General features: G+C 42.5%; 1 protein-coding gene across 2 annotated transcripts; it reads right to left on the reverse strand.

Moving 5' to 3' along the window:
* Positions 1–3,589: 3,589 nt before the first annotated feature.
* LOC103971734 (eukaryotic translation initiation factor 4G) lies at positions 3,590–12,045 on the reverse strand. Of its 2 annotated transcripts, none has more exons than XM_009385834.3 (10): positions 11,756–12,045; positions 11,324–11,554; positions 11,054–11,196; positions 10,722–10,859; positions 10,483–10,550; positions 10,328–10,384; positions 8,642–10,093; positions 5,363–8,565; positions 4,115–4,309; positions 3,590–4,027 (listed from the first exon to the last, which is right to left on the reverse strand). In XM_009385834.3, exons 2-10 carry the CDS (start codon positions 11,524–11,526, stop codon positions 3,709–3,711), a joined length of 5,778 nt encoding a protein of 1,925 aa, XP_009384109.2. In that variant the 5' UTR covers positions 11,527–11,554; positions 11,756–12,045; the 3' UTR covers positions 3,590–3,708. The 2 variants fall into 2 exon arrangements, with proteins under 2 accessions (XP_009384109.2, XP_009384107.2); XM_009385832.3 differs by having other exon boundaries at positions 11,687–12,044.
* Positions 12,046–13,293: the final 1,248 nt, after the last annotated feature.

The raw sequence follows: 13,293 nt of genomic DNA on the forward strand, positions 1-13,293 counted from the left end.
TGGCTTCTGCATTCAAAATAACTCCTTAGCCTATCAAAAAATAAAGGATTAATGAGGCAGACATACCTGACATAAGAAACAAGTTAAGTAGACTGGCCTAACGACTCTAAAACAAAAAACCAGCATAATAAAAGATGGTAGCTTAGGCATCGGGATAAGGCAATGGGTAAAGGCTAATATCAAATGACTCCTTGATCACCATCGGGACATTTTGATCCTCGAGGTAATTAGTGAATGAGTCCTTGAGATCTAGCTTGGGATACCTCACCTTAAAATGGGCCAAGGTGATTTGGTACTCGAATTGGTTCAAGATGACCCCCGTCCTCTCTACACCCCTTTTAAACCCGATCGATGCCTTGTAATCAATTATTACCTCCTCCCAATAATTTGGTATCATGTGTCGCTCGGCCTCCAACACATCCTTTAGTTCCTATGCCTTCTCATTAACTATCGCAACCTGCTCGCTAAGCTTAGAATTATGCACCCTTATCGAATCCAGCTCCCGAGTGAGCTATGATAGATCATCCTCCATGGCCTAGTTATTACTATGAATTTCCTTCAACTACTTGGCAAGGTCAGTGAAGCATAGCTTGGCTTCCTTAAGTTGTTGCACCAACTCGACTCTCTAGGCCTCTACCTCGATAACAATAGCAAGAGCTCCTCCATCCTTCTTCAGCCCCTCAATCTCTTTCCAAAAATTATCAATTATGAGGGCCTGCTAGTGGATAACAGAGCCAGCATAACATACACAATCGATAAAAGTTGTTATGTAGTGATGGTGCTACAAATCAAAAATAAAAAAAATGTATAAGCAAAGCGAATCCGAAGGAGCTAGCCACGACCTAAGTTACCAGCACTTCGTTGTGGAAGTAAGTGTCAATGCGAACCTTTGAAGAGGAATGGTAGATCTACTTTGACACCCCCAAACATAATGATCCACGATAGTACTACTCCAAGGCCACACCATCATTCCATATCTTTTGCTCCTCATGCAAACCCTCCCATCTTCACTGCAATAGTACTCCTAGAGTCGGGTTTGACAAGTCGACTATTTGAATAGCTGCAAAGTGTAAGGACTTGCTTTTGCATAAATCAAACATCAACCTCAATTCATCCCCTCTTTTTCTCAAAGAGGACCGAGAACTTTGGTGACTGACCAAAGGCCCCGATGTTGTGGAGGGTAGGAGGCTCCTTATTAGGAATTAGCTCCTCGGGTTCCCCAACCCTTCAAAGGCGAGGCACCTTCCTTATAAATAATATTCTTCTTCTTTCTCAACTTGTCAATGCTAGCATGGGGCCTGGACCGAGTTGGGCATGATGCCTCGAGCGATAGCTCACAGATAGTAGCTGAAACCGAAAAGGCCACCACCATGCCCGAAGAAAAGCCCAAGCACCTTCTTCTGCAAGGAATGCATATTCATGTCTATAAAGGTGATAAGTAGATAAGATTTCCTCAAGGCAGTTGAGGAAATCTCTAAGCAGTTGAGAAAAATCCTCCCTGCTGAATGTGTATAAATAGCTATCAAGAGCTCACTATCTAAATGAACTAGGCAATTACATCTCATACATTTTATAGTTTCTTCTATAATTTTTATCTTTCTATCTTCTTCGTTTAATTCTTTACATGGTATCAGAGCCTTCTTCCTTACAGATGTAGGCAGCTCTGCCGAAGCCTTCTACTACTCCTCTTTTCTGTTCAGTTGGAAAGAGCAGTGCTGCTGCTTACCTCTCTTCCGGCACTACTGCTTCCTGTTCCGGAGTCGGAGACTGCTCGGCCACCTCTTGCCCTCACAAGAACCTCGCCTACACTACCGTGGTGGCCACCGTCCTCGCAATTGCTCCCCGGCCAGCGACCTCTTCTCCTCGTTCCCACATCTCCATCGAGCAAGAAGTGTTGATGCCGCCATCCATACCGCACAACCTCGTCGAGGTGCTCGATGCCGACACTGCTTACCCTGTTTCATAGTGTTCTCCTACCTGAGCTGGCAGCCGCCTGTCATTTCCTCTACCTTGGTGCACCTCGGCAACATTAATCCAAAGCAACAAAGCAATCTTTATTGCCACAACAAGCTTCAACAGCTGTAACTGTTGTAGATTTTTTTTTTTCACCTAATCGTTGCTGATTTCTCGCTCATCGTGCATGAGTAAAAAAAACCTAACTCATGTGAAGATAAATTTATCATAGCAGAAATACATTGCATAAGGTAAAATATGCCTGAGGTGTGTGAGTCGAAAAAAACCCACCCGCATGATAAAATATGTTTGAGGCACATGAGTTGGGAAAGCCCAACCCGCATATAGAGAAATCCGCTATAGCGACACAAGATAAAATGTGTCCGAGACACGTGAGTTGAGAAAACCAACCTCGCATGAAGAGAAATCTGTCACAGCATGGGCACAAGTAAAATATTCCTGAGACGCGCGCGTCGAGAAAACTTGACCCACAAGAAAAAATCTCAAAAACTCATGCCTCTCTCGAAAGAGCCTCAAAGCACGTCTTTGTGGCTTAGAGAGGGGAGGGGGTTGTTAGGGACCAGTGATATGGGTTATCGACTAATCATCCGACATATCACCACCACATAGTATCCAATGAGAGAGGATAAGACGAAGCTTCCTTCTTATCATTTATGATGAAAAATTAGAATCATAAGCTTCCTTCTCATCATTTATAATGAAAAATACAATCGTAAGCTTTCTTCTCATCATTTATGACCAAAAAAATAATTATAAGTTTCCTTTATGCTATTTACAATTAGGTATAAAAGCTCACCTTTAACATAAAAAAAAGAGAACTTATTTTGACTATTCGTATTTGCACTCATAGACCTCGTATTACTAACGTGAACATCAGAGGGACTGGGTTGAGAAATTTCTCTCAAACTTAGTCTTCTTACAGATAACACCTAAGGAGTTCGATATTTTTACCTCGAAAATATCTCAGACAATCGTGTTCATACGAGTTCAAATCACTAATATTTTCTCCTAATAGTACTCTTGTTGCTTAGCATTATCCGTCAATCCAATGCGACATCCCGCCTTCACTATCATGCTAAATGCTTGCTCGTGATGCTAAATGCCGCTTCACCATTTTCTCGTTCGACTCCTAACGCACTAATCTAACTAGCTATCATGCTCCGATGTAAACTCATGATGATTTATTAATTTATTTTTTTTCTTTTTCTTTTGGCTTCTTATCCCAACCTCTCCATCCTACGAGAGTCGTCACTCATTTTCGACCGACAAATGACCGTATAGGCAACAAAGAAATGAGAAAGCTAGATGACATGCACATTGCAATCCATCGACGACTCACTTTCAGTCATCACTCAGTGTTCACGTTACAATCCGTCGCTTGTCGCCCAACAACATCCCTCACACGAACGATCGAAAAACAAAAAAAAAAACAATTGAATAAATGAATATTAATGAATCAGATTTTGGAATGTCCTCTTGGGTCAAAGTCACCGGACATCCATCACGTACGCCACGGCAACTCCATCTGATGATTTAAACTTCCGATGCGTAGATGAAAGAACAAAAAAACAAAAACAAAAAAAAGAAAAGGGAGAGAGAGAGCGAGAGAGAGAGAGAGAGAACAACCAAATATATAAACTATGAGAGGGAACCCAGCATGAACATGTTTCTGGATGGGAATATGACCGAGAACCTAAACACGGAAAATGTCACTCCTGCACGGAGCATCTGTTGTTAGCCCTGAAGAAACGCGTCCAACTTGTTGGATTTAGTGGGAAGCATAGGGCGGAAATCCTCTAACCGTATGTCATTGAGAAGGGAGTCTCCTCTTTGGAGGCCGATGGTGTGGAGGATGTTCCCCAGCACATCTGCCGCTAGTCCTATCTCTCTCAGGCGGCCCGGTTCTTCCCCTCCTTCCTGTATCAATCTTGCTATCTCTCCCAGAGGCACCACATTTTCCATAACAATTTTGGCAAATAGGCAACCCAGAAACTCTGCTGCTCTTGGAGCGTCATTCACAGCATCCTCCAGCGAAGCCAGCACAGACTCAAACCTGCCATCAACAAATGCAATACGATGCAATGCTCAGCCAAAACATCATCACCCCAAAATAATAATAACACGAACTTGACATTCCTACCCCTGGAGTAGCTGTACCCGGCTGATCAATCTTTCTCTTGAATTGCAAAGGTTGATGATAAGCTTTGTCAGAAGATCCCTTTCCGTATCTTTTCTCTCAAAGGAGTCCGTGACCCATAGCGATATCATGGAAGGATAAAAACTCGAAGCATTTAATTCCTTGACACACAATGCAACCTCATTCTCATCCTTGGCACTGAGGACCATAAAAAAGTTTTAAATCAAAAGACCCAAAGTTATTTAATAAATAATAAAAAAAATAAGGCAATGATTCATTTAAAATAATGGCAGCTGAAAGAGCTCGGTAAACTAAAATGCTTTTATAGAATTTAAATATGAAAAACTCAAATTCAAGGTTGCAAATTGCTTGCATGACCTAATAGGTAACTTAAAAAGCAGTTCTTGCCAACCAGAGGTGCAAGAACATCCTCATCCCTGTCTGGCTTTGTACAGGAAAAGACCAACAAATTGAGAGAATTAACATCAGGTTAGAAGTTGACCCTAAAGTTATAGTTAATCTCCTGTTCAAACTTTCTTGGTTTTGACATATTCTCTACGGCAGACCTCTCGAGAACCCACTTGGATTGGACCTATTCTCAATAGCTGACTCCAAATAAAAAAGGTTTGGATGATGATAGATTATCCCAAACCAAATGAAGAACAATGATATTTTCATTTAAAATGAAGAACAAGCTATATAGAAGAAATAAAAAGCACACAAGGTTGTTTGGCTAACATTCATATTAGTAACAGTTTCCAACAAAGAATTGTCTGTGAAATAAATGTTCAGTGAAATAAAAATGCTAGAGATACTAATGCTTATAACACAAAAAGTTCTGTGAAATAAAGCTTATGATTGATGGAAATATTCATGTGTTACTATGTTGCATACTTTCATGTTCTGTTGCATGATATAATCTCATGTCTAAACTTTACAAGCCATCATCATTCTTTTATCAGACTCATCAACAAAGAAGTGCATGCCTTCAGTTTAAAAAACTATTATTCCAACTCAGAAAATTTTCATGTTATGGCTATTGGTTATACTCTTAAAAAAAAAGGATTAAGCAAAGGATTTAAAAGAAAATGTCAAAAATAAGGCCAAAGATATTTTAACTATTTCCATCATGCAAAAACCCACGTGGAGGAAATTATAGGAAGGCTAGTCGATGCTAAGAACAAAGATTAATTCCAACCATCACAAGCGTAACTAACATTAGCCCACAAAATGCATGGTTAAGAACATTACCTGTAGAACTCTTTGATTGTTGAAATTGATTTTTCCCGTAAAACTTCTTCCGGGAATGTTTTTGTTTCAGAAACTGTAACTAGGCTGCTACCTGGAGTGCCATGGGTTCTTCCAGCTGGTACGATGGACGTAGCAGATCTCTCAGAAGTCCGATCTAAAACCTTCAAGTCTCTGCTGCCATAGTTATTACTACAATTTTGAGGGCTTAGTTGCTCATATGTTGCTCCAGAGAACCTATCTATCATATGGTTAGCACCATTAGGACCCGAGGTCATCCTATGATGTTCCCCAACAACCGGTGAAATCTCAGCAGCTCCTACATTAGGTACCGACGGGTGTCCTCTGATAGACATTCCCCTGGCCAAGCCACCTTGAGGACCAAGGGTAATAGAATCATCATCAGTAGACCTTTGCGGTAGGGGAAGTGACATTGTCCTTGTTTCATACTGATGTCTATCCTCCAACCGCACATCTTGGGCACCGTGGCCACGAACCTGAGATGGCAATCCACGAACCTGCTGGGAACTTGGAGAACTTAAAAGTGTGGATCCACGGGAACCATAATCAACTGCTTGACCCCGTCTTGGGACATTACTAATGACAGGACCACGAGCCAGTCTACCTGACTGAGCTTGCCTTTCTTGAGCAGCATCCCTGTGAACCTCCTCTATCTTCTTTGGCCCCTCAACTTTCCTTCTTTGTTGCCAGTTATTCTTTCTTAGATCAATTGCATCTCTCAACATGAATCTAACACGAGAAGATAGATTCTGATTTTTTGATAACTTCATCATCATGTCAAAATATGCATCCATATGGTCCTTTGCCTTAGGATGGTCTATCATCTCCCCGATTGTACTAATCAGTTTGCACAATGCTTCAACATCTTCCTCATCAGGATTCTGATGTTGTCCCAGCAACTTCTTAATACATTCATGCATAATTCTCTCCGTTAACATCTTTTTTTTGTATAATTCCCCAATCAACCGAATATTACCTAACATGCGCCTGCGTGCCCGGAGCCTTTTCTCTTCCTTCTCCTCTTTGGACTGTTTGATCTCACCTTCCTCTTCAACTTTATTAGCTTCAGCTTGTTCTCTCTCCCCTCTTTCAAATTCCTCTTGACATTTGTTCAGTAGTAGTCTTTTAAAAGTAATCATTTCATTGTTTTCACTGAAATGTGGCAGTGCAGCAGAAAGATGAAAACAGAAATTGGCATACATTTCACAGAAGGTTGGTTCCAACAAAGCTTTGTCAAAGATCTGCGAAATGACGCCAGTAAGAGTGACTGCATTGTCAATCTCAACCTCCTCAACCTGGGCAAAGAGTCTGTCAAAGTTTTGAGGTGTTAATTTGTTAAGGATGGCTTTTAGTCGTCTTTGTTTTGCCTCTTCCACATCAGAAACTTTGCCCACCTCATACTTTCTCTCAGCTTTGTGCATTACCTGTGACGGTGCTTGAGGAGAGGGCATTAAGCCTCTTGCACGCTGCCACTTGTCTGCATCAGGATTACCACGTGGCATGCCTCCCTGAGATGCCATGGATTGTGTTGGCCCTGATAGAATTCCTCCCTGCCCACGAGAATTTCTTAAAACCCCATGACTGACACCTTGCCCAGGACGAAGGCTTACAATTGAAACTCCATGCCCCGGGCCAGGGCCAAAAGACCCAGGTGATTTGATCCATTTTTCATCATCCATAGTGCCAACTGTTCGACGGTCTACCCGAGAAGCACCTGATGGCCGATCTATGATCCTCCCAGGACTTGAAACTGGTGATTTTCCTACTAGAATGTTCATCGATACATCCGTTACATCAGAACCAAACTCAAAACCCCCAGGAAGCTCAGTAAACTGATGTGCTAGGGTCATTAGGAAATCCCTCGAGTATTTCTTTCTACCAGTAGATTCAATATTATCACCTTGATGTTGTTTCCTTGCTCCTCCAGTAAGCTGCCCATGTTCTGATGTTTTCAATCTTGGAGTTGATAGATCGGCAGCATCTTCCCAATCATCCAACTCAGCTTTATTCTGCCCATTTTGCTCGCTTGCGGCAACATCCTTACCAGGATAATCGACACGTACAATCTTTGTGTCAGATGTTGAACTGTTTGCACTTTCTAAATTACTAACAACCTCAAGCTTTTCCTCTGGGCCCTTATATGCATTATAAAGATCAGAAGTCCCCGCAGCATCTGCTTTAGAAAGAAATTCCTTTCTCTTCTTCCTTCTTCCAGCAGTAATCTTAGGTTTTGAGGTTTCTGACAAAAGCTTCTCGTTCTGCCCCAAGCTTGTTGCAGAAACCAATCCATCACTAGGCAAATCGAAAACTTCCAATTCTGGCTTCTCTTCCGCCTGAGAAAGTGATGGTTTGGGAAAAGAGGACGCCACACCAAAATCAGTCAAACCGACATCCTCTCTGTCTCTTGTTTCATGTTTGGTCGAAAGGGTGTCAAATTTATCTTTGACATCATGGGTGGATGAAAGATCATTCCCAACTGCATTTTCAGAATCAGTTGAGTTATTTTGTTTGTCTTGTATCCTATTTTCCTGCATTTTACAAACAGCATCATCATTGGAGCCTCTAAGCACCTTGTTGTCCACTTCATCACTCCCACTAGATTTCACTTTCTCATAATATCCAACTCCATCATCTTGTTTTAAAAGCATAGATTCGTCTGCGAGTTGAGAAGACTTGGAAGTGAAAGAAGATGACTGCAATTCATCACCATTAGGATCTCGCAATGAATCATTTGTTACTTCAGATTTCTTATGTTCCTTCAAAACTGTGTTCACCACACTGGAGTTAGCAATGAAAGTTTTGAAATTAGTTCCGACCACCATAGGGGCCAAGGTAGGAGCCTCAGAAGGAAAATTTTCTTTTATAGAAACATAATCAGGTGCTGCACCAGATGAATCAACATAACCTTGTGAACAATCTTGAGATGATTCATTCTCCCATATTGCTCCAGATGTGCCCGATGCAGCAAGCATTGCCTTACCTTCAAATGTCTCATTTGCTCCTACTTCTGGAAGAATCCTATTTTCAGCTTGAGGAGAAGTCCTTGTTGGAGAAGTGGGCAATTCAAATGTTGAAAAAATCCGCATACTCTCAGTTTTAGTGGATCCTTCCTGAGTTGCCACAAAGCTAACCTTGGTATCTTTTGAGGGAGATGATTCTGCTCCTTCAGGAGATGATGCATCCAACTGAAAGAATTCAAACATATGCACAGTTCAAATAAGCAGCCAATTGAAGGGAAGGAAGGAAACTAAGAGCACACACCTGACACTGCTGATGGGAGTTTCTGGCATCCTTTTTACTTGTCTTCCTCTGGTTATCCTTCAAAGAATCAGATATTTGAACAGGTTCTCCTTTCTTGCCATCAATTCCAGCCAGAACTGTTGCAGAATCCCCATCTGGTGTTTTGGGAGCCGATGAAGCCTCAGTGAGCACAATTTGCGTTGAGAGAACAGGAGCAGCAACAGAAGTAGTGCCTGTGGAAGGCAATGATACATTATGTAAGGATCCAGAACCTGATTTAAGCTGCTGAGAAGGTTTATCTGGAGTGGTCTCTCTGTGTCTTTGATTGGGAACAGTATCAGCCACAGCAGTCTTTTTTACTTCAGGTGCTTCTGGCTTGCTAACAGGCACACTAATTACCACAGGAGGCGTCGACAAAGATGCCCCAACTCTCTCAGCTTGTGAACTAATAGATGGCTTCATGGTAACCTTGACTGCAGAGGGCAAAGATGCAGAAGCTGGTAACCCTTCCAGCTTATCACCTTCAGAAATGTGACGGAGAGGTGAAGGTGCAGGTTTGCCACCAGAAACGGCGTTGATCATGGATGAGTTCATGAAGTTCAAGTGTTGCCCGCTTTGACTGACAGGATAAGTACCATATATTGGAGCCTGTGAAATTGCAGGCGCCTGCCCACTTGCCGCAGGGACAGTAGCAGGAAACATAAGCTGAGAATGGCTATAAGAATTCTGCTGCATAGGGGAGAAGTACTTTGTCTGATGAGAGGCAGTATATGTTGGAAGGGAATGAGCTTGAGGAATTACGTTAGGAAGTGGCCTCTGCCCAGAGGCCACACCATCCTTGAAAGAATCAATTCTTTTCTCAAGCCTCAATTCTTCATGAGTCTCTGGATGAGTTATTTTCACTGTGGTCTTCCGTTGGCCACCAAAATTACCAGGCTGTTGTTGAGGGAATTGTGGAGCAATTCCAATTCCTAGGCTGCGTAACTGTTGGGGCAATTGATGACCAATTGGAGGGGCAAACGCTAAACCTTGTCCCTGGTGCATCATCGTCTGTTGTTGCACAAAATGAGGTTGGATGCTAGGAACATAAATCTGCTGTGCAACTTGGGAGGTATTCCCCACAGGTAACGTCATTGACATTTGCAGTGAATTGGCTGCCAGACCTGGTGATTGCAACTGCGGGCTGGGTCCACCGTATTGAGGAGGAACTTGTGGTGGCTGAGGCTGAAATGGCATAGGCATAGGAACAGGCATACCAGAAATTGGAAGAGCAGAAGCTTTCGGTGCTGGTACAATTGGAGCAGATGGTACTGAGGCACTAGCATCCCTCTTTACCTGAGATATAGAATGGGACTCCCCACCACCAGATTGACGAGCACCACCAACATCCTTCATGGTTTGTTGATGATGCTGCTGTTTTTGAGCAGAAGGTACAGACGATGTAGGAACAGCCCCGAATGACTCGGAATGAGCCTGAAAAGCAAACCAATTGAAACTTCAGTAAGATAATCAAACTGGCACAGCTAAGTGTCTGTTATTGAAGCCAGCGTGTCATAGATGCAAGCCGACTGTAAGGTTAGATTACAAATGAATGCATAGAGCAACGCAATGCATCAAGGGAAATTGATTGATAGCTATAAACTACACAGTTCTGTGAAAAGAAAAGGACCAAATAGAAAAATATGCTATGTCAAAATATTCACAAACCTGCTCACGTTTCTGCTCGTCAAGATTCGGCGGAGCTGAGCTGGTCCGGGCAGGAATCTTTCATAATCAACAAACATTTCCCAAGTATGAGCAAAAAAACTATCACAAAGAGCACAAGAAACACCAGTATGCCAAAAGACAAAAAAGAATGATACCTGCAATCCATTCATCATGCCAGCATTTATTGAGCCAAACTGAAGTATAATATCCCTGGACATGTCCCCTAAAGATATAATCATGAAAGGAGAATAGCATAAGAATATCTATCTTTTCCCAAAGAGAAAAGGCTCTCACCGATACATCAATAGATTCTCTAAAAGTTAAAATTTTACAATAAGGAAAAACCTTATGGAAAAAAGAAACAGCAATCGATTAAAAAGAAACAATGTTGAACCTTTAGCTGGTGCCGACGGTGCTGCAGGATTCGAGGCTCCAGCAGCAGATTGAGAAGACGGCGCCTTAGGGATAGCTCGGGATGTATTTCTAGGGACCGGCACAACGACTGGCTTTGCCACACCTGGGCCTGGTCCATCTGAAAATTGTATGCAGAACCAACATCAGAACAACACTAATGATCCCAATTAAATAAAAGGATACATAGTTACTAGTAGATCATCACTGTTACACCGGGACCCTAAAAAGTTAACATAAACTGGTTCTGACTTTTAGGGCTGGAAATAAATCATCAGAAATATTTAAAACAAAGAATCGACTCGAACAGAATACCGGGAGAAGGCGCCCAGGGCTGAGCACCATTCTGAACAGCTCGATGGACAGTGGTTGTGGGAGCAGCACCACTCGCTTCAGAGCTCGCATTTGCCAGATTTACCCTAGCTTGACTGCCTTGCCCATTACCAGATTTCTTTAAGCTACAACATCAAAAGAAACCCCTCAAAAACCGACTCTTTTTCAAGCCATTGGACCCAAACCGACAGAAAACATCAATACTGTCAAGAACAGATGGTATCAATCAGAAAGTGGGAGAAAAGACGGCACCTCCGGTTCGCGGACAATGGCGGGGTGATATGCGAGGGAGGAGGAACAGCATGGGATGTGGAAGAAGAGATAGTAGGAGGGGCGGAGACGCCGCCCTTCCTGCCACCGTCAACGAATCCCCTTTGCTGGCCGGAGCTGCCCGATCGACCAGATTTCCTCTGCTGGCCCTCGGTCCTCTCGACCCTGGATTGATTGACGGACATAAATCCCGACCGCACGTCTTCCTCCAATCTAAACAAAGACCACAGCCGAAACAAAAGCGAGTAAGAAGCAAACCACCGATCCCCACCGCATCAAACCCTAAACAATCTACCGAAGCAATCCAATTCAAGAAAGAAGGGCGATAACGAACAACAAACCCACTTCTTGTCGAGCGAAGAGAAACCTAGATGGAACTGGTTGGGGGATAGTGCAAGGGATCCAATCGCTCACCCGAGGGGTTCTGAGCGGTAAAAGCGGGCGATTTAGCGAGATTAGGGTTCCCCCCTCAGTGGGATGCGAACGACGCGGGAATCATCAACAGCAGAGCACAACACGAGAGAGAGAGAGAGAGAGAGAGAGAGAGAGAAAGAGCGATGGATTCTTGGAGAGGGAGAGAGAGAGAGAGAGACAGAGAGTTGAGGGTAAATTGGAGAGTGGAGGGGCGGAAAAGGGAATAAAAATAACAAAGAAAAGAGGCAGTCAAAATTAAAATCAAAATTAAATAGATCGGAAAGGCAAAGGCGGTCAGGTGGAAGGGGGGGCATCAGATATTTAAAAGGGGAGGTGAAACGAACAGTCCCCCTTCCCACTGTTCCAATTCCCGACTCTCTCTCGAGACAACCGGTTCGGTCTATTTAAAGATCGGATCGGATCAATTGCGATCGTCTCAGCAGAACTTGACTCGATCGGATAAGACAAATTAGATTTACCATCCGATTCATATCACATTGGGGAACAATTTCCTGTGGAAGTCTTGGATGGAACAGCTACCAACACAATGTGCATGCGGACAGGCCTCTCGTAGCATGTAGAATGCGCATGCAAACATATTCGCATGTCTCTACTATTACAACCATCCATTAGGAGAAATAAAGATAATAGAATTAAATGCGATAGATTTTGAATACTCAATTTCATGACTCATGGTTGGACTTCCCCCCTCTTCAGGTCCTTCTTCCTCTTCTTTGGCTCTATGCGAAGCAGAGTTTTTCTGTCATACAATATTTAATTATATATATATATTCTTTTATATATATATATATATATATTCTTTTATATATATATATATATATATATATATATATATATAAAGAGAGAATAGAATTGCATGAAAGCACGTTGTATTTATTGTCATTTCATCCGGGGTTCTTTGTGTGAGCGTTGTATGCAGGCCCAAATACCTTTTGGGCCTTTAGGGCCTTTAGGGCCCATGATTCTCGGGAGGAGGGCAGCGCATTTGTATGACAGACTTGGACTCTTTGTGGAGCTTTCAGATTTCATGGACGGTAGACGTCGTCTTTTCTTCTGCTCGAGTCAATCAAGGCTTGGCACATGATGCTCAAGTCAGATCGAGACGGTTGGTGATCCGATCAATGACTGGGCCACATAAGTCTTAGCCAAATATGAAATATCAAAGAAATATTTCACTTACACAGTAGAATATTTTCTTCAATGAAATCAATTTTAAAAGTCCATCAGACCACCACGATAATCAAAGTAATTTCTTGTTTAACTCAAAATTCTTACTTTTTGTTTCATGATCGACTTAAGCATCGAAATAGTCACATAAAAAATCACACTTGATTTTTATGCATGTCAGCATATGAGAAAAAGGTGGAAGCATGGAAGGAAGAGAAGAGGAAAAAGGTGGAAGCAGTGGAAGGATGGTAACAAGTATATCAAACAGGTACTCTTCTTCCACCTTGGAACACTTATGCCATTGATTGAGGCATGCAAATATAGGAAGCACAAGATGAAAGCTTCCCCGG

This window comes from Musa acuminata, chromosome BXJ2-11, assembly GCF_036884655.1.
Source record: "Musa acuminata AAA Group cultivar baxijiao chromosome BXJ2-11, Cavendish_Baxijiao_AAA, whole genome shotgun sequence".
Lineage (NCBI taxonomy): Eukaryota > Viridiplantae > Streptophyta > Magnoliopsida > Zingiberales > Musaceae > Musa > Musa acuminata.

Bases quoted from the DNA above. Each gene is read 5' to 3' on its own strand.
- LOC103971734 (XM_009385834.3), bottom strand. From the start codon at position 11,526: ATGTCCGTCAATCAATCCAGGGTCGAGAGGACCGAGGGCCAGCAGAGG. The intron at 8,566-8,641 runs GTGTGTGCTCTT...GAATTCTTTCAG, and splicing joins ACTCCCATCAGCAGTGTCAG to TTGGATGCATCATCTCCTGA. The intron at 4,310-5,362 runs GTAATGTTCTTA...TATGGTCCTCAG, and splicing joins ACAATCAAAGAGTTCTACAG to TGCCAAGGATGAGAATGAGG.